Source organism: Alosa sapidissima, chromosome 7 (genome assembly GCF_018492685.1).
Source record: "Alosa sapidissima isolate fAloSap1 chromosome 7, fAloSap1.pri, whole genome shotgun sequence".
NCBI classification, from domain to species: Eukaryota; Metazoa; Chordata; class Actinopteri; order Clupeiformes; family Clupeidae; genus Alosa; species Alosa sapidissima.
The window spans coordinates 8,165,914-8,185,738 of NC_055963.1; the positions used below are offsets into that span (position 1 = coordinate 8,165,914).

The 19,825-nt window shown below is 43.6% G+C and overlaps 2 protein-coding genes across 2 annotated transcripts; both read left to right on the forward strand.

Annotated features, from left to right (window-relative positions):
- Positions 1 to 57: 57 nt before the first annotated feature.
- Positions 58 to 7,844, forward strand: kiaa2013 (KIAA2013 ortholog). The gene is made up of 4 exons (XM_042097228.1): positions 58 to 1,861; positions 2,426 to 3,279; positions 6,726 to 6,777; positions 7,191 to 7,844. Exons 1-3 carry the CDS (start codon positions 898 to 900, stop codon positions 6,759 to 6,761), a joined length of 1,854 nt encoding a protein of 617 aa, XP_041953162.1. The 5' UTR covers positions 58 to 897; the 3' UTR covers positions 6,762 to 6,777; positions 7,191 to 7,844.
- A 1,406-nt stretch (positions 7,845 to 9,250) lies between these two features.
- LOC121713265 (receptor-type guanylate cyclase gcy-19) lies at positions 9,251 to 19,573 on the forward strand. Its single transcript, XM_042097777.1, has 8 exons — positions 9,251 to 9,419; positions 9,651 to 10,246; positions 12,252 to 12,386; positions 13,003 to 13,177; positions 14,413 to 14,511; positions 17,191 to 17,282; positions 18,620 to 18,760; positions 19,152 to 19,573. Exons 1-8 carry the CDS (start codon positions 9,251 to 9,253, stop codon positions 19,380 to 19,382), a joined length of 1,638 nt encoding a protein of 545 aa, XP_041953711.1. The 3' UTR covers positions 19,383 to 19,573.
- Positions 19,574 to 19,825: the final 252 nt, after the last annotated feature.

Below are 19,825 nucleotides of genomic sequence, written 5' to 3' on the forward strand. Positions count from 1 at the left end.
AAGGCAACACGTCGTTGACATTACGACACTTCCGGTTGCTGTTTCACAGTATGCTTTACGGTAATCTAGAAAAAATGCGAAGTGTCAAGGCGCTTTGCTGTAGCAAAACAGAGGTGGATGGAATAGGAGCAGTCAACTAACTTTACTATTTCGGAGTGGACTCAAATGGTCATCAATGGCCAGGCCTCATGTGTGCTGCTGTTTTGCGCATAACACATGAGGGGCGTCGGTGTAACTACAGTAGAAGCTAATTGCTACCCTGTGATGTAAACAGTGTTGTACAAAACTATCTAACTGGTTTTAGCTTGCTAGATGTTGAACATAGACCTTAACGTTACTTGTTCTGTTGTTGGCTAGCTAGCAGCTCTTTTGACAAATCACAGAATGTGTGTGTGTGTGCAGTGTAGACAGATACATTATTTATATGTGTCATGTAAATCAAAAGTTGTTAGATAGATCTGGAGCGATTCATTCGTTCTCGAGACATAGGTAGCATGCTAACTGTCGACGACAAACGTTACGTTATCTACTAACGAGACACGCGATCAGGAAGTTAGGTATTGCAAATAAGAAAAACGTGCAGGTTTTGAATATGCTGTTTGCTCCAAGCATTTGATCAGTCGCACCATATAAACTTTCTCGTCGTCACTCCTTGTTTAGTTGAAGTAATAGGTAGCATATAAATTTGATAGCCATAGTCATATATTCGGTCACGTCTTATCAGTTCTTGCGTTGTTGTTTCCGTGAAGGCTTGCGGTAGCTTGAAGCTAGCAGGTTAATTTGCTCGACTGACTCGAAACCCCTGCAGAATTAACGTCAGGGTAAATCGATTTCTGTCAGTTGGGATAGATCTCGTTAGGACCAATCATTCAGTATCTAAAGTGGAGGATCAAAACGATGTGGCTCCAACAGAGACTGAAAGGAATGCCCGGCCTGCTGTCAAGCAGCTGGGCACGGCGGGTCCTCATCGGCCTGCTGCTGTTTCTCATCTTCTACTGGTACCTGACCTCGGACGGCGTCCTGAGGTTTCTCCACATGTCCCGAGACTCAGGCGGGGTAGCAGGTGCCTGTTTGCAGACAGACATCAACAGGTGGAAGGGGTTTGTTGAGCGTGGGGAGGGCGTGATTCGGAGCCCCGACAGTGAGGATGTGGCCCCATTTGTGGTTGGGAATGGACATTTCCTGGTGGACGTCGAGACCAACAGACTGTGGGTGTCCCCCTCTGCCCAGCCTGGGTCAGCCCCCGTGCACCAGACAGACTTTGCTCCTAATGTCCGGCTGCAGCTGGCAGGTAAGAGACAAGAGGCGCGAGCCCTGATGCTCTGGTTCCGAAAGGGGTCCGTCCTCTCGGTGCGCTGCATCCAGCCAGGCTCGTCACAGTCCTCCTCGTCCCGGGAGTGTGTGACCGTGCGCGAGGAGTACATCGCCCACCGGAGCCGGCCCAACGCCTACCTGCACCGCATCCACATCAACAACCCCACCGACAGGGCCCTCACCCTGGAGGTGACCTCCGAGTCACCGGGGTTCCGGAGTGTCCCTGAGGCTCTGGAGGACCGCGAGTTCCAGGTGTTTTCGGGACGCGTCCCCACGGAGAAGAGCAGCGCCATGGTGATGATGGTGGTGGCCATGAAGAAGCTGGGCAGCCACCTGCAGGTGGGGGCCAAGTCGGACTACACGGAGAACGTGGTGTCGGTGGTGCACACGTCCGAGCCCGTGGAGCCGGCCAAGGCAGACGAGGTGCTGGCCAAGCTGAAGGAAGCGGCCCGCAAGGAGATGCTGGAGACCCTGGAGGCGGTGAGGGTCAGCTTGGACCATCTGGTGGAGGACCACCAGCAGGCCTGGATGGACCTCTTCATATCCGGTAGGGTGCCATGCCGATAACTATGGAGAATGTGTTGTGTTGTGTAATTGTACCCATGTGTACTGTACCCATGAGGGACATAGTAGTAGACATACTACTGTAGTTGGTGTAATATCACACAGTGCATGCAAATGTCCATGCAAATCCAAATCCACGCATATGTGCAGCCTGTGCAGCGTAGAAGACAAAGGAAGGTTCTTTGGTCTATGTTTATGTATATTTATATTTTAAGGGCAAAGGTTGCACCTTTTATAGTGTGAAGTTGTTTGCAGTATAAAGGTGCAGTAGGATGTTAGATGATAAAATGGATGGATGTTCAAACAGATTATTGGGAATTGGAAAAGTTAAAATGATTTCTGTGAAGACTGAAGGGCAATGTCTTGCACGTCTGAATGTCTTTTTAACATGTTATTTAATCAGAGGAAGGTGATTTAGATAAAAGTTACATTAAAATAAAGGTTTAAGGTATTTGATTAGGACAAAACACTGCCCCTTGTGGCAAACAGGGGAAGTGTGTAACTGTCAGGGCCTGAATCACCCGATCACATGTCTGTGTCTGTGCAGGCGTGGAGATGAGGAAGATCACAGACGCGCACACACCGTCCAGCCACACGGTCAACACCACGCTCTACTACATCCTGTCCACGTCCACAGCGCCCCTGCTGGACAGGAAGGTGAGCGCAGAGGAGCGTGAGCACCTGGAGACCAACCTGAACTACGCCGACCACTGCTTCAGCGGCCATGCCACCATGCACGCGGAGAACCTGTGGCCGGGCCGCGTGTCCAGCGTGGCCCAGATCCTGCAGCTGCTGACCCTGTGGAACCTGACGCTGCAGAAGCGCGGCTGCAAGGTGCTGGTGTCGGCCGGCGTGCACGGCATGATCCAGGGCATGGTGCTGAGCTTCGGCGGCCTGCAGTTCACCGAGAACCACCTGCAGTTCCAGGCCGACCCGGAGGTGCTGCACAACAGCTACGCGCTGCGCGGGATCCACTACCACAAGGACCTCATCAACCTGGCCGTGCTGCTGGACGCCGAGGGCAAGCCCTTCCTGCACCTGTCGGTCAAGCCGCAGGAGCGGCCGGTCAAGCTGTACGCCTGCGAGGCCGGCTGCATGAACGAGCCCGTGGAGCTCACGTCCGAGCTCAAGGGCCACACGTTCCCGGTGCTGGTGACGCAGCCCATCACAGCGCTGCTCTACATCTCCACCGACCTGACGCATCTGCAGGACCTGCGCCACACGCTGCATGTCAAAACCATCATGGCCCACGAGGACCACATGGCCAAGCAGTACCCGGGCCTGCCCTTCCTCTTCTGGTTCAGCGTGGCCTCCCTCATCACACTCTTCCACCTCTTCCTCTTCAAGCTCATCTACAACGAGTACTGTGGCCCCGGGGCCAAGCCCCTCTTCAGGAGTAAGGTATAGACACACCGAGCGAGAGAAGCTCCCTCCCTCCCTCGCTTGATTGCTCCGTCGACGTGACTGACAGCCTCTCAACCTTCTGGGCCTCCATCTTTTTTTCCTGGGTTCTCTGCATTGATTTGTTCTGGTTTCGTTTTTCTTTCCCTCTGATCTGGTGGTGACTTTCTTTCCTTCTTTCTTTCTTTCTTTCTCCCTTTTTCTCTGTCTTTTGCCTCTAACTGAGTGAACACTACTTTTAAAAATCTTGCTCCCTAAGTCGGCCGATCCTCTGAAAAGCGTCTCCAAATGTTAATTTGGTGTGTGGTTACCCATAATGATCACACTCAATCTCTAATTAGAGAGAGCGGTGGAGTACAGCTCATGTGTGTGTGCCAGGGCCTCAGTTGGGATGCTGTTGCGTTCTCACTGATGTCCAATCCAATGTAAATTGAAAGCACCCCTGTATATGTTGTTCTAGTCACGCAGCACACTTCTATACCATGTGTGTCTAAATTAAGTACATTATAAAATAGTACTTTTCCCCCTTTAGTATAACTGACAGCATTGTGTGGGTTGTACTAAAAGAGCAAAAGAATTGAAAACTGAAATTTGTTTTTAATATGTGCAAATTTCTGTTGCCTGGTTGGAAGAAAAAGCCAGTTCACCCAGGATGCTACCCAGGGTCCTTTCATTTTCTCAGTACATGTTCTTGAATGTAACTGCTGTTTTGAAACATCACCACGAACGCCCAAGTTCTTTGAAAGGCTTTTACAGATGGTCTGTGTGGTGGTCTTCTCTCACCAATCATTAGTGGAGTAAGTAGCTGTCCATTCAGCGGAAATCAATATTGATTCATTTTTGGGGTTTATTTTCACTGGTGCCTTCAAGCCTCAAGCTTCAAGTCTTCTGATTGTGTGTTTGTTTTTGTTTATGTTTTGTGAGCTGTGTCTCTGTTTCTTTACCAAATCCAAGAATTTCCTTTCTTTTCTGTCCGTCTCATTTGAGCCCCCTCCTTCCCTCTGTTCTGTGTCCACGGCAGTAGATTGCACCATCTCTACTGTTCAGATATGAGATATTTGATGGGATTCTATCTGGTCAGTTAAGACACCCTAGTGACAGGTGAGAAACTCTGGGTTTAGTTGTATAAATGCAGGTTTGTATTGAGAAGTGTGTTAGTGCAGGGGAGTGTTACAGAGATGGTGGAAACTACTGCTGTGTTTATGTTTTGATTCCAGACGGTTGTGTTCTGAGCAATTAAATGTGAATGGAAACAATATATAAAATAAATGCAGCACTGATTGCTGTGCTGTGCTGTGCTGTGCTGTGCGTGTGCGTGTGCGCGCGTGTGTGTGTGTGTGTGTGTTTGCGTATGTATGTGTGTTTGTGTGTGTCTGTGTGAGGGAGAGAAAGAGAAAGTATGTGTGAATGCAGGCTTATGGAAGACATATCTATTTGAAGTGGTTGTTTTTGTTGTTGGGTTTTAAGCCCCAATTCATGGCTTAGACATTTGAGCACAAATGAAAAAATCATTGGCAGTGCTTTAAAAATATTGATCGTTTGTTTGTTTGTTTGTTTGTTTGTTTGTTTGTTTGTTTGTTTGTTTGGATTCATGGTGTTTTATATTGACTCACTCTGATTAAATTAATGAGTTGATTACAGCTGGACTACTCTTCTCTTTGGGTGATGTGGGTGCTGTCTTTCGGGTGCTCAAATGATTGGGGTGGAATACGTATGTCCAATGTTGCCAAGGAAACTGAAAGTTGAAAGTTAACACTAAACCTGCATTACCCAATACTTAATCCAATACAGCGGACTTACATTGCTTGAAGAAACCTTTGACCAAAACAACATCCCAATAAAATGTAACAGGAAACCTGACAAAAACATGGCCAAAATCATGTGTGATAAAAACGTATAATGCCAACACTGGATGTATGCAGGCCAAGGCCTACTAGGCACATCATGGAGAATAAAACCTAATCATACTTCACACATGGAAATTACTTGCACTACCATGATGCCTCTGGCAGACTAATTACATCTTATTGCGCTCATCAGTGTTCTGCCTCCGGACCAGTAATGCGTGTCTTTTTTGTCGACTAGATAGAACCGAAACTCGTGCTGGAAACAGTTCTCATGGGGCGACGTGCGACTTAGGCAGTACTTGCCATACGTTTAGTCTGGAAACAACCTGGTCCAAAACAAATGCTAACAAGGCTACAGTACTTTATCTCCTTTCCTCCCCTTCAAGAGGTGTTTGAATTGATGTAGAAAGTCCATAAGCTGTTAATGCTGTAATATTGACCATATTATTCACCATATTAACAGTGACAACCTGCCAGGGGGGAATAATCTGGGGTGCGTTTCCCAAAAGCATAGCAACTTTGTTGGTTGCAATGCAATTTCCCATTGCCAACCAACTAAGTTGCTAACAGGTTAGCAACTATGCTTTTGGGAAATACACCTCAGACTACCACTAAACATACAGCCATCATTATCTTACAATAAGTGTGTGATTCATCATGATTTGGACGTAGAAGGCGTTAGGTGGTATTGGACTAATCTTCTTGCAGTGAAATTGGATACTTATCTTTCTGATTTGGTTAAGGGCAAATCTTCTTAGGCCACTGGGGTCTGTGCTAGCTTTCATCATGGCCATGCATAGACATCATGGCAGTTTTACAACCAGTTCACTACCATTCAAAAGTTTGGAGTAGTTAGAAATGTACTTGTTTTCATCATTAATGTTGTAAATGACTGTTGTAGAAAGAAATAGCTTAGCTGATCTTAAATGCAGTATCTACATTGCCCATTATCAACAACCATTCATCCAATATTCCAAAGGCACATTCTGTTTACTACTCTGATAAGGCTAACTAAGAAAACATTGAAGAACCTTTTTCGCAATTATGTCAGCACAATGTAATCTGAACTGCTGCCCTGATAAAAAAAAACAACAAAGCAACTGATCTCAGCTGTTATTCTGTCTATAATGGAGTGGAAAGGAAATTTCTAAGTGACCCCAAACTTTTGATGGGTAGTGTAGATCTGGGCATTTTATAGATCTGTTATTATTCTAAATGAGGCCTTCTGGGATTTATTTTCCACTGGAAGCCTTAACAGAAAAATCAGAATCAGTAAACCATTACTCTTCTAAAGTTTGTACTGTACTATGATGTACTGTAAGTGTCTACAGGCCTCTTTTCAGTCTACACTCTACACATTTCAGTTAGTAGACTGCATGGTTAATCAATATCACAATAACAACAGTCAATCATTATCATAAAGTTAGAATGAAGGCTGATTGAATTGAATTTGAGTAGGACTATACAGTATTTGGAACTGTGTTTGTACCTGCTTTCCTCAGTGTTTTTCCAATGGGATGAAAAGATGAAAATTCCAGATATCTTTGGAATCAGAATTGGCTACATGTTGTTTCTAACCCTTCTGTTCAATCATTCCAGGTGGTTAAGATAACAGCACAAGATACAGACCCGTGAGAGGCATCAAAAACAGGTGGTGATCATGTGGACATTCCATGTGTATTTACTTTTCATCAGCGGTTTCTTTTTGAAGGTCTGACGATTATCCAAAGGGAAATGGAACACTATTGTCCCGAGGCTCATTGCAATGAATGCAATTCAGAATGCATGATGTAACAAGTTATTTTCCCTGCAATATGTATAGAAGCTGTTTTCAAAACAGCATGTGAAAACATGCCTGAAATCAGGGTAGATAGAATGCTAAGGTGTATTATTGGTAACATATAGGCCGACAGTATGTTCTCTCATCAGAATGGCATTATTGCTACCAAATGCACTTTTTCATCCTTGTTAAGGCAATATGTGTGTGTGTGTGTGTGTGTGTGTGTGTGTGTGTTTACACATGCATTTTCTTTCATAGTCTCACTATATGGTTTGTACCAACAGGATGGATTTATTTCATGAACCGTCTATGCTACCAGTAGAGGGCCCTGTTGTTCGCATTTGGTCCCGCGTCCCTCCCAGAAGTAATGAAGATGGGTGTCCTAATAACCAGAAATGAAGTAGGCCTAGTCTTAAAGAAGGCCAAATTAACATTGCCCTCATCTCTCGCTCTCTTTTTTTTTTACAACTAAGATCTATCGAAAGTCCACCGACTTCAATGCAGTTGGGTTACTTCTCATGAGTTTAATGACTTTATAAGGCATATTTGTGAGGTTTGATGAGGCAGGCAGTTTCTGCTAGAGCACGAATAGCCTAATTGTGTTTATGAATGGCCTTCTACTGTACATTTCGAATTATATTAGTCCTACAGTGTGAATAAAGATAGTAATAAATTGCTCCAATATGACTCATATCCGAAAGTAGCTCAGTAGCCTATATAGGCTATAGCCTAATATTGAAAATATGGAGTTGTCGTCATGATTCACTCCTTCGACTTGTTCAGGCTTTTGTTTGTTTGTTTGATTAGCCTATCTGAAAATCTGATCTGTTCATAAAGAATGTCATGGATTTATTTAAATAATTAAAAAAAAATCTATTATTTATCCAATGTCTCTATTTTCAGCAGGTTTTGCCAAATAAAGCAATTTTGTTACGCTATTTGTTATGTCTAGTGGCCTGTATTTTTCTCTTTGCAATTAAGTCTTTCCTTGATGTTAATAAAATGTGTAAAACATAACCTTATGGTTATTATCTATTTACGGTAGAATAGGCTACTTCACACAGAGAGATCAAACGGTGACCTCACTCACTGACAATCATGCATTTGACCAAGTGCATTCAATTCTATGGCAAGACACCTGCTATAGCCTATGCATTTCCTGTCCAGGTTTGACTAAGAGGATATTAACCTATAAATGTCATAGGCCTATAAGCCGATGATTAAAACGTCTTACAGGAACATTCGATCCCAGATGAACGAAGGGTAAATATGTAAAACGTGAGTGTGCAAATCGGTGCGAGTAACTTTAACGACAGAAATTAGCCTGCTTTACTTTGCTTTAAAATTGCCAATCCTATTTTGGGAAAATGATGGATTGCTCATTTTCAGTTTGCCTGTTTGCCATTTTCAGGGATTTCTATAAATGTGTATGTATTTTAACTGTATGATGTGAATGTTAGGCCTAAAGGAGCGCATGTGCCGTTCTTTTTTACTAAGCATCCTCGTGCTGTTACATTCTCACTTCATTGTTAAAACCTGCGTCACCACATGGTATTGAACCTGTCAAGTAGAGGAGGTGTCTTGAGCAGACCCGACTGCAACTGTTTGTGGCGAGATAAGGTATTCAGTCTCAGCAGCGGATCAGACGCATACGAACTGAACTCACGGTTTTGCTCCCACCGGCTGTCGACAGACTGGGATACTTCCATGTCAACATTGGAACACATGAAAAGCGACTGTTTCGCATCTGGGACTTTGTCTTCCGCCTCTCTCAAAGGGACCATCACTAAAATTAAAAGCAGACAACCCAAGAAAAGGAAGTTTACACCCAACACATCAGAGGACCTAGATACTGAATGTGATATTTGCAGGTAGGCTAAATATTTCTTAATATTTATTCCCCCTGAAGTGGGGAACATATTGGTTTATTCATACTCGTTGTATAGCCCTATAGCCATATGTTTTAGAAAAGGATACCATTGGTTGGTATTCTAAGGATAAGCTCAAATTATTTGCAAGTACAGGGTACTGACCAATTTAGTTTTAAAAGGCTATTTTTCAATTATTGACTACTGGCTTTTATGTAATTATGTTGGATTAGGCTAGCCTATAATATTAAATTAACTTAGGCCCAATAAATGATGCACTTCAGCGGTGTGGTTGATGTAATAGATTATTTAATTGATCGAAGTCTAGAACATGTAATAAAAAATAAGTAATTTAGACTTTATCTCCTCTTCTTAGAATATCCGGTCCCTCTGGCTTTAGTGGCCGCAACCGCACTGTGCGCCGGATCTTCACTGCGTGCGCCCTGTCCTTTCTTGCGCTGTTTGGTGCAGTGGCCATGGACTTCAACGCGCGCACAGCGGTGTGGCGTGCCACTGAAACTACATTGGGCGAGCTGACTTCCTGCCGGACTAACGCCACTCTCAGGCTCGTGATGGACCTTCAGAACATGAGAAATGCGTGTGTGTTACAGAACGTTTGTGCCAGCCCTTGGGATATTTTAACAAGTGAGATGACTCAGATGTGTGTACAGGTAAACACTTCTGGCCTAATATCTAGCTGCAGCACAGAGTTAGATGTGTACTGTGCCCAGCTAGAAAGGATTCATTCACAATTCATCAACACAACAGATACTAAAAAGGATGTTAGAACATCTAGCTTCACACTGTCAATAACCTTGTTGTTGGATTATTGGGGCAATACGGAATATGACATCAGACTCCTGAAACTGACTCCAGACTGGGTAGAAGTTTTATCACTGAGGCTCCTTGTGACCTTCTATGAGCTGACCCACCAGTTACTTGATGTCCAGCAGATCGATGACCGGCTTGGGTTTCAGCACAAGTGGTGGTCCACTCTCAACAGCCTCGCCATGGCCAAACTCATGTCCGAGAGCCTGGCTGGGTGCTGGGCTAAGAGCATGGACGTGGAGCCTGACTCCCTCTTCCTTCTTGAAGCCTCCGGTAACCTGCTGTCCGGTAACAGCTCGGAGGGTGCCCTCGTAGGGGTGCTGGGTGCCTTGCGGGACACGCAGGAGTGCTTGGTGTGGACGGCAGGGGCGTCACTGAAGCTCCGGTCCCGGGAACTGCTGTCCAGCCTCAGCCTGAAGCTGTGCCTGCTGAGCCTGGCCTGCCTCATCTACCCGGCCGTGCTCTTCTCCTTCAAGCAGATGACCGAGTGGATCCAGAACTATGCGTGCAGCCTCCGCGAGCGCACCGAGGACCTGAAAAGAGAGCGGAGGCTGGCTGAGGACCTGCTCCACCAGATGCTGCCCAAGTCGGTGGCCAAGCAGCTCAGGCAGCAGAAGCATGTGGAAGCGGAGAGCTACGAGCAGGTGAGTCACACCAGGGCAGGTGAGTCACACCAGGGCAGGGGGTCACAGAGCCACAGGTCCCTCAAAATACACTGTGGTCTGCTTTGGGTCAACATTTGAGCAGGAGGGGGGATTTTTAGAGCAAATGAGTCTCCTACCCACTGAAATTCATGTTTTGAAAACGTAGATCCACAGCAGCGGACTCCCCAAAATGGCTTTCAGAAACACAGTGAGCCCCTTGTTAGGGTACGTTTTTCTCAGTGTAGATCCAGAACAACAGGCTCCTGTAAAGCAACTGAACTTTAGGTGAAAAGTTTTAAAATGTAGATACAGGACATCAAACTCTCCCAAATCCACTGAAAACCAGTTACATTGTTACTTGTAAAAATGGAGATCCAGAGTATCAGGCTTATCAAAACCAAAACCAATTTGAACCAAAACACTGGTTAGGTCCAAAGTCTAAAATGTGGGTCTAGAACACAAGGGTCCTCAAACTAGCCTGGCTGAACCTAGACTAACCTGTTAGCAAATCTGAATTTGCTCTGCAGGTCACTCTCCAAAGGAGCCCATTGACGTCCGTTTCCGAATCACCAAAAACCCAAGAACATGTATTTTTTTTTGGAATTTAATAAACAACTGCGTTTGATTTCTTCGTTTACAAGATAGCTGTGTCTGCTGCACTTATTGGTAAGAGTTTAATGCACCAATTTAACTTTAATTTCACTGTAGATGATTGTGCTGTAAAATGGGAGGTTCAGAAACAGGCATCAATGGGATCCTCTCCAGACAGACCTGCAAAGCAAATTCACTGAGGTTTATTTTGGCAGGGTAAAGGTTTTTAAACATGTACATCCACAACAACTGCTCCTCAGGGTCGTTTTGATATGTTAAAAGGAAAGCACTGGAAATCATTGCAACAACTATTCTTAAAATATATATACAGTATATATACAGCTCTGGAAAAAATTAAGAGACCACTGCACATTTTTCTGATGTTATCCTACGGTTGCTGAGGATAACATCAGCATATTTATTTCCAGAGCTGTATACACAGTACACCCAGTTTGTCGAAGAATAAAATCCAAAACGACCTTGGATGGTGACCTCTAAGGTAAAAGACTGAAAAAGAATGGTGAAATGTTTTACGTCTGGGATTTAGGCTGTGCGGCTGAAATGCAGAATCTGTGGCCTGCTGGGAGAGAAGCTGTGCACAGATGCATCACATGCTTGAGCTGTGTTTGTTCTTATTGTTGGGAGTAATTGCCTGCAATTATGGTTTTAAATATTCATTAGAAGATAAAAACAGAATATGGGGAGAAAATTGCTTGCATCTAATTTGAGAGCATTGAACAGCTGCGACCTAGGTAACAAGACTCAACAGAAAAACAGATTAATAAGAAATGACAACTTCAACGAAAAAATACACAAATCATGACAAAGAGAAGAGTTTCCCAGTTCTAGCATGTACAATTTGTTTACCTCTTCATACGGAAGGTTTGTTTACTTAACCAAAAGGTTATTGTGTGCACATCCCACCTTCTGGCCGGTGCAGGACAAAAAAAAAACGTACTCAAATGAAAAAATATATAATGTCCGCAACACTGCTTTTGACTCCCATATATTTAATGCACAAAAGGCAACGTTTCGACCCTGCTGGGGAACAAGCATTTTGCCTGAAGAAGACCCAGATGGGTCGAAATGTTACCCTTTGTGCATTAAATATATGGGAGTCAAAAGCAGTGTTGCGGACATTATATATTTTTTCATTTGTTTACTTAACCACAAATGTGATTGCATTAATATATGCAGTATTTTGAACGAATTAAGTTATGGTTTCATCATCATCATCATCATCATCATCATCATCATCATCATCAGTGTTATCATCATCTTCTTCTTCATCGTAATCATCAGCAGTGATGATGATGATGATGATTAAGATGGTAAAACAATTAAAAACACTGTCCTACATGTAACTGCTCACAGCTTTTGAATGTGTGCCACCATTGCACTTGCGTGCGTCTAGGTCACCATCTTCTTCTCTGACATCGTGGGCTTCACGACCATATCCGCATCCTGCAGCCCACTGCAGGTGGTCGAGATGCTGAACAACCTCTACATGTGCTTTGACACACGCATCGACTCCTATGACGTCTACAAGGTAAACAGACTTCTGTGACGTCTACAAGGTAAACTCAGACTCCTGTGATGTCTACAAGGTAAACTTAGACTCCTCTGTGACGTCTACTGTACAAGGTAAACTCAGACTCCTGTGACGTCTACAAGGTAAACTCAGACTCCTCTGTGACGTCTACTGTACAAGGTAAACTCAGACTCCTCTGTGACGTCTACAAGGTAAACTCAGACTCCTGTGACGTCTACAAGGTAAACTCAGACTCTTCTGTGACGTCTACAAGGTAAACTCAGACTCCTGTGACGTCTACAAGGTAAACTCAGATTGCAGGAGTACTGTATGTGTGACTGATTTGCAAGTGGAGAGAGAATAGATTTGTTTGTAAATGTTTAGTTTTTGCAACCAAATGATTTAAGAAGACAAAATATGGTTGGCAAATTCTGTAATGAACAGTAAAAGTCATTAGTTGTATGTGGGACACTTTGATCATTTATATATTTGTTTTAAGGAAAAGGAAAGATTTCTGAATGATGTAGCCTACAGCAGCGATTTCTTTTGGCGGGTAGTTTTTTCACATTCTAAGTGGTCAGAATGGAATGTTCCCCTCATTGACTGATGACCGATGTGGACGGACTGTACCCAGGTGGAGACCATCGGAGATGCGTATATGGTGGTGAGCGGTCTGCCAGAGAGGAACGGCGATAAGCACGCAGACGAGATTGCCAAGATGTCCCTGGACCTGGTGGCAGCCGTGAGACAAGTTGCCATCCCGCACATGCCCAACCAGCGGCTCCAGCTCCGAGCCGGCATACACACAGGTGGGTCCCGCTCTCTTGCTTGTGTTTGAGTATTAGGATGTTTGAGTGTGTGTGTGTCAGGGTTGTGCACAATTCAAATTGCAATTCTGCTTCCTGTTTGCTACCTCGATTGAAATGCAAGAGAAATTCAAGAATTGAATTGGAATTTAAGAGCCAGTTTCAATTCAGTTCTGGAATTTTGAGTGGTGTGTGTGTGTGTGTGTGTGTGTGTGTGTGTGTGTGTGTGTGTGTGTGTGTGTGTGTGTGTGTGTGTGTGTGTGTGTGTGTGTGAGAGTGATAGGACCACATTTTCTAATTGCTGTTTTATAATGCTTTGTAATGTTCTAATATTGGTGTAACTGTCTGGTATAATACTCAATGTATTACAGTATAGTTATTAATAGCAGAATATTTTTTCTGGTATTAAGAATAATTTAGTGTATGTATGGAACACAAGGAGATTATTTTATAATGGACTAATGGCTTTCCAGAGTGTTCAGAGTCTAGCTGTAGAGCAGGGCTCTCCAACCTATTTTCCTCCAAGAGCTACTTTGACAAAATGGCATCATGCCATGTATTCACATAGCTGATCTCCACCCAAAACCGCTGAGAAAGATGTTTCCCAAGTGACTGGTTTATCAGATGTATGAACATCTTCCTCAAACCTTTTGGAGAGCTACTTAGAAACAGGTGGGGAGCTAGAAACAGGTGGGGAGCTACTAGAAACAGGTGGAGAGCAACCTAGAAACAGGTGGGGAGCTACTAGAAACAGGTGGGGAGCTACCTGTTGGAGACCCTTGCTGTAGAGCCTCTAGGTCACTAGCTGTTTGATGAGAGTGAAGCTGCGCTGTGTCTGCATCTGTTGCTGCAAGACTGCCCCCTAGTGATCATTTGGAGTATCACACCCAGATGTGCAAAATTACAGGGGATATGCTTTCATGTGGAGTCCTGCTTCACCTCTGAAGAAATAAGCTAATCAGCAGTGGTCTTAAACCAAGCATGTCTTCACATCAGAGGATGATAGGTAAGAATTTCAAAATATGAGACAGTTACTGTGGTGAGGACATTCCCAGAGACTTTCTGATTGGTTGCTCTTTTCTGTCTTGGGGCTGTGCGTGGCTGGAATTGTGGGCTATAAGATAGCTCGCTACTGTCTGTTTTGATTGGTTGCTGGTTTCAGTCTTAAGGCTGTGCGTGGCTGGAATTGTGGGCTATAAGATACGTCGCTACTGTCTGATTGGTTGTTTCTGTCTTAGGGCCATGCGTGGCTGGAATTGTTGGCTACAAGATGCCTCGCTACTGTCTTTTTGGAGATACTGTCAACACCGCTTCCAGAATGGAGTCCACAAGCCTGCGTAAGTAACTGCATAATATTCAAAATGCACACACAAACACACACACACACACACACACACACACACACACACACACACACACACACACACACACACAGAAAAAGGATTTTTTTCATGTATCCACATGAACAATGGCTAAGACTTCATGAATATTTCCAGTTACTACATCACCATAGAAACATACAAACTAACACACCTGCTCCCTTGCCCCAACCCCAAACCTGCACTTTCTTACCGATCTATTCCTGTTAGACTAAACCAAAATAAAGCAAACAAAACTGTTGACAGATTTTTTTTTTTATATGGTCATGCTACTACATATACTGAATCATACTAATGTTATTCCATTGTTATGTCAGCTCAATTACAACCATATGAATGAAACAAAAATGTCATTAAATGTTTGAAAATGAAATGTTACTACAGTTTTTGCCCATTGCTTGAACACTTTTTGCAAAACTCGGCTCATTGTGTCAAAACTTTATACACAAGCACACAAGACACAACACTGGGAAATAAACCATTCACATCTATGTCGAATTGAAACACTTTCTATCAAAACCTAACAATCCTTTGTCAAAATGTCACTCTGATGACAAAATGATACACACTTGCATCATATGAATACACTTTCAGATTAGCAAAATCACACTAGTGTACTTTATTTAAAACACTGCAGTCTTTCATTTTCACAGCTTTTATTCAGTTTATCAGTTAGCATTCTGTGAAGCTCAATGTAACACTTACAGGTTTTGTTATGGGTTTTTTTTCCAACAAAGGTTTTGACAAAAAACAAAAATGAAAGTACTGAAAGGTTACAAATTACATCAATTCAATACTGTTTATCACAGTACTATACTTTACAGTACAGTACAGTAAATGCAGTAACGCAAAAATAAAACAAAAACTACTGTAAAACAGGCTTAGATGTGGTAGACTGCCCAGCTTCCCTCATTGTCAGGCCATAATTTATCACATGATCCACCAACGTTTTTCTAATATTATCTGAAATATTGTTCCGTGCATAGCCTCGTCGACCACCTCCTACTCCTCTCTCTCTCTTCCTCTTCCTCTTCCTCCATCTCTTGCTCTCTCTGCCTCCATGCTTGCAATGTTCTCAAAATGGCTCAACTGAGGCCTATTTGTGGCTGGCTGATTGGTGTTTAGTTTTGTAAGTAAGTATTTTCACATGTGTGTCTAAGTGTTTTCAATCACCCAATGTGTTTTGTAATTTGAATAGATGTGTTGTCCCAATGGTACCCATGAGATTTCATGCATGACTGATGTGTCTTATGTATGAAATAGTGTGTAGTGTGCAGGAGCAAGTGTGGTGCAGAATTGCAACTAAAGTGCAAAGCAGCGCTTTTGTTTAAGGTATGGATACACTGTGTTTAAGGTATGGCACTGTGTTTAAGGTATGGATACACTGTGTTTAAGGTATGGTTACACTGTGTTTAAGGTATGGATACACTGTGTTTAAGGTATGGTTACACTGTGTTTAAGGTATGGATACACTGTGTTTAAGGTATGGCACTGTGTTTAAGGTATGGATACACTGTGTTTAAGGTATGGATACACTGTGTTTAAGGTATGGATACACTGTGTTTAAGGTATGGCACTGTGTTTAAGGTATGGATACACTGTGTTTAAGGTATGGCACTGTGTTTAAGGTATGACACTGTGTTTAAGGTATGGATACACTGTGTTTAAGGTATGGCACTGTGTTTAAGGTATGACACTGTGTTTAAGGTATGGTTACACTGTGTTTAAGGTATGGATACACTGTGTTTAAGGTATGGCACTGTGTTTAAGGTATGGATACACTGTGTTTATGGTATGGATACACTGTGTTTAAGGTATGGCACTGTGTTTAAGGTATGGCACTGTGTTTAAGGTATGACACTGTGTTTAAGGTATGGATACACTGTGTTGGCACTGTGTTTAAGGTATGACACTGTGTTTAAGGAATGGATACACTGTGTTTAAGGTATGGATACACTGTGTTTAAGGTATGGCACTGTGTTTAAGGTATGGATACACTGTGTTTAAGGTATGGTTACACTGTGTTTAAGGTATGGTTACACTGTGTTTAAGGTATGGATACACTGTGTTTAAGGTATGGCACTGTGTTTAAGGTATGGATACACTGTGTTTAAGGTATGGTTACACTGTGTTTAAGTTATGGATACACTGTGTTTAAGGTATGGTTACACTGTGTTTAAGGTATGGATACACTGTGTTTAAGGTATGGTTACACTGTGTTTAAGGTAGGGTTACACTGTGTTCAGGGTATAGTAACAAAAGCTTCAAGTTTTGTTACTTGGTCTAAGGATGTGTCTATAGTGTTCAAGCAATGGGCAAAAACTGTAACTAAAATGTAAACAACCTTGTGATTGTACAAATTAATTGAAACACTTGTCTAAGTGCCTCTTCTCCACGAGGAGATATTGCCCACAGCTATTGTTTTCCTCTTACAAATTTCTTTTGTGTTCGGGAGAAATTGACCCTGCCAACTTCTGTACGTTTTGTTTGAAGTAATTTGCACAGGGGTGTAAAACATTCAGAGAGTGTGTGTTTTGCACTCTCAGGACACTCAGGGCTTTTCTCATAGTGTGTGTTATAACACATTGGTGTCACTAGTGACATTTGTTCGTTGTGTTGGCTGTGCTGATGTTCCAGCCCAGAAGGTCCATGCCAGCTCAGCTACCTATTTGGCCCTGATGAAGGACAACGCCTACGAACTACAGCTCAGGGGAGAGATCGAAGTCAAGGTGGGTGTCTGACAGGTGATTTGTGTGTGTGTGTGTGTGTGTGTATGTGTGTGCGTGTGTGTGTGCGTGTGCGTGTACGTGTGTATGTGTGTGTGTGTGTGGGTGTGTGTGTGTGTGTGTGTGTGTGTGTGTGTGTATGTGTGTGTGTGTGGGTGTGTGTAGGTGTGTGTGTGTGTGTGTGTGCATGTGCGTGCGCGTGCATGTGTGTGAGTGTGTGTGTGTGTGTCTGTGTATGTGTTTGTGAGTGTGTGTGTAGGCGTGTTGGCAGGTCTGCCCTAAAAACCATGTAGCCAGACATGTAGCCAGCCTTTTTCATCTTAATTTGTCTGACTTGGAATTGGGGACTCTGGACTTGGGCCACACCACATACAGTTACAATTCTAATCTTGTTTATGGAGAGAAAAAAAAAAAAAACATTGAGAGTGTGAACACAGTGAGAAAGTAAACCAGTTTCACAACCTCGGAGTCATTTGAAGTGGTCAGTAATTAGCAGTCCACTCAACCAGCATGCCAAAGGACTAGCAGACTAACAGTGTTAGCACTTCTGTTGGCTCTCCACCATCTTGGCGTATGACTATGAGAGCTATTCAACTGCTTTTCATTTACCCAGTTAATTAAGAGGAGATGAGGGATTGTTTCATTTTAGCGCTATTAAGACCGCATAGTTCACTAGACCTCAAGTGTCCCCAGACAGAGGTGGACACAAGGAGGGAGAAGTAGAATTAACATAAGACCACTCCACTAGCAGGTTACACTCATGCTAATTAAGCAGTCACTTTCAACTGAAGACCACACACTTCTATAGTTTCCTCTTTAGTCCAGAATATGACTAAATTATGTCATAATAATATGATGGAAATGTATATCTGCTGAAATCAAAGAGATGAACAGTTATTTTTCAAAGCTTCCTAAATTCTTAAATCTCTTTGTTTGGAGAGTTCTAAAGATTGGTTACCTATACTAGATGTCATGAACATCTGAAGAATTTACAATTTTTCAAAAGGTCTACAATAACTCTCCATTTGTGGTTCTGTGGTGTTGTAAATTTCTGTGAAGAAACAGTATGTTATGTAAATGGCTGGTGGTGTGAAATAATGGATGTGTTCTTTGTACAGTCATTATTTGTCAATTTTTCGACTACATAATTATACCAACTACTTAACCTTAATGACAGTGAGATCTTTTAACATTCTCTAGTCTTGAGTACTTAGCTAGTCATTTTCCTCTCGAGCACCATGGAGCTGGTACTTTGTCAGCAAATTCCACAGCAGCCTAGTGTGGAATGTGGAGTGTTGTGGGCGGGCGTGTGTGGTCACGTGAGCAGTGCGTTCCCGCAGGGCAAGGGTAAGATGAACACCTACTGGCTGGTGGGCCACAAGAACTTCAGTGTGCAGAACGACAGCCTGGTGTGCCACTGGAACCCCAACCTGGCCCGCAAGAAGAGAACTCCTGTGGGGAGCAGCGCCTCAATGGCCAACGTGAGTAGGACTGCACACACGCCACCAGGGTTGGAGTCTATCGCTGCAGGGCCATCATGTTAGATCCCTCTGTAGCTGGCTGATGGGGGATGCTACAGTGTCATCCAGCTGTCTGTGTACAGCAAGTTAAGCGTCAATTTTGTTTTGGAATGTTGTTAGATATGATTAACACTCAATATCTCAATTATTCTTACTCTTTCAATATCACACAATATCTCAATTATTCTTACTCTTTCAGTATCACACAATATCTCAATTATTCTTACTCTTTCAAAATCACACAATATCTCAATTATTCTTACTCTTTCTCTACTTCTCTCTCTTCACTATCCCTCGCTCTCTCAACTAATTTCTTTCTTTCTTTCTTTCTTTCTTTCTTTCTTTCTTGCAGTCCAGCCTGACCATCCAGAGCGTGAGTGAGAACATGACGCCCACCTCTCAGCACCCGTCCCAGCCGGGGTCCGAGGCCACGCTGTGTGTGTCGGTGCAGGTGGAGAACTGCGCTGGCAGCTTCGGCACGCTGGGCTCCATGGTGGGGGGCCTGCAGGAGAGCCCCAGGCAAAGCGGCTCCTCGCCGGATCACAGAGCAGACCTGCTCCCGGGAGCAGTGCAGCCCTCATGAGGAGGAAGGGGCTGATGAAGGGAGCAGGGGAGGTTTGTGTTTGTGTGTGGACATGCATAGATATTAGAAAGCTAGATACCGCATTGTCCGTCGAGTTCTATAAGGTGGCATTCGTGAGCACGGCAGCCATATTGGGGCTGCCATGGCCTACTGGTTAGCACTTCAGACCTGTAACTGGAGGGTTGCCGGTTCGAACCATGACCAATAGGCTGAAGTGCCCTTGAGCAAGGCACCTAACCCCTCACTGCTCCCCGAGCGCCGCTGTTGTTGCAGGCAGCTCACTGTGCCGTGATTAGTGTGTGCTTCACCTCACTGTGTGTACAGTGTGTGCTGTGTGTGTTTCACTAATTCACGGATTGGGATAAATGCAGAGACCAAATTTCCCTCACGGGATCAAAAGAGTATATATACTTATACTTATATATATATATATATATTGCTGG

Bases quoted from the DNA above. Each gene is read 5' to 3' on its own strand.
- kiaa2013 (XM_042097228.1), top strand. From the start codon at position 898: ATGTGGCTCCAACAGAGACTGAAAGGAATGCCCGGCCTGCTGTCAAGC. The intron at 1,862-2,425 runs GTAGGGTGCCAT...GTGTCTGTGCAG, and splicing joins GATGGACCTCTTCATATCCG to GCGTGGAGATGAGGAAGATC. The intron at 3,280-6,725 runs GTATAGACACAC...CAATCATTCCAG, and splicing joins AGCCCCTCTTCAGGAGTAAG to GTGGTTAAGATAACAGCACA.
- LOC121713265 (XM_042097777.1), top strand. From the start codon at position 9,251: ATGGACTTCAACGCGCGCACAGCGGTGTGGCGTGCCACTGAAACTACA. The intron at 10,247-12,251 runs GTGAGTCACACC...GCGTGCGTCTAG, and splicing joins AAGCGGAGAGCTACGAGCAG to GTCACCATCTTCTTCTCTGA. The intron at 18,761-19,151 runs GTGAGTAGGACT...TCTTTCTTGCAG, and splicing joins GCAGCGCCTCAATGGCCAAC to TCCAGCCTGACCATCCAGAG.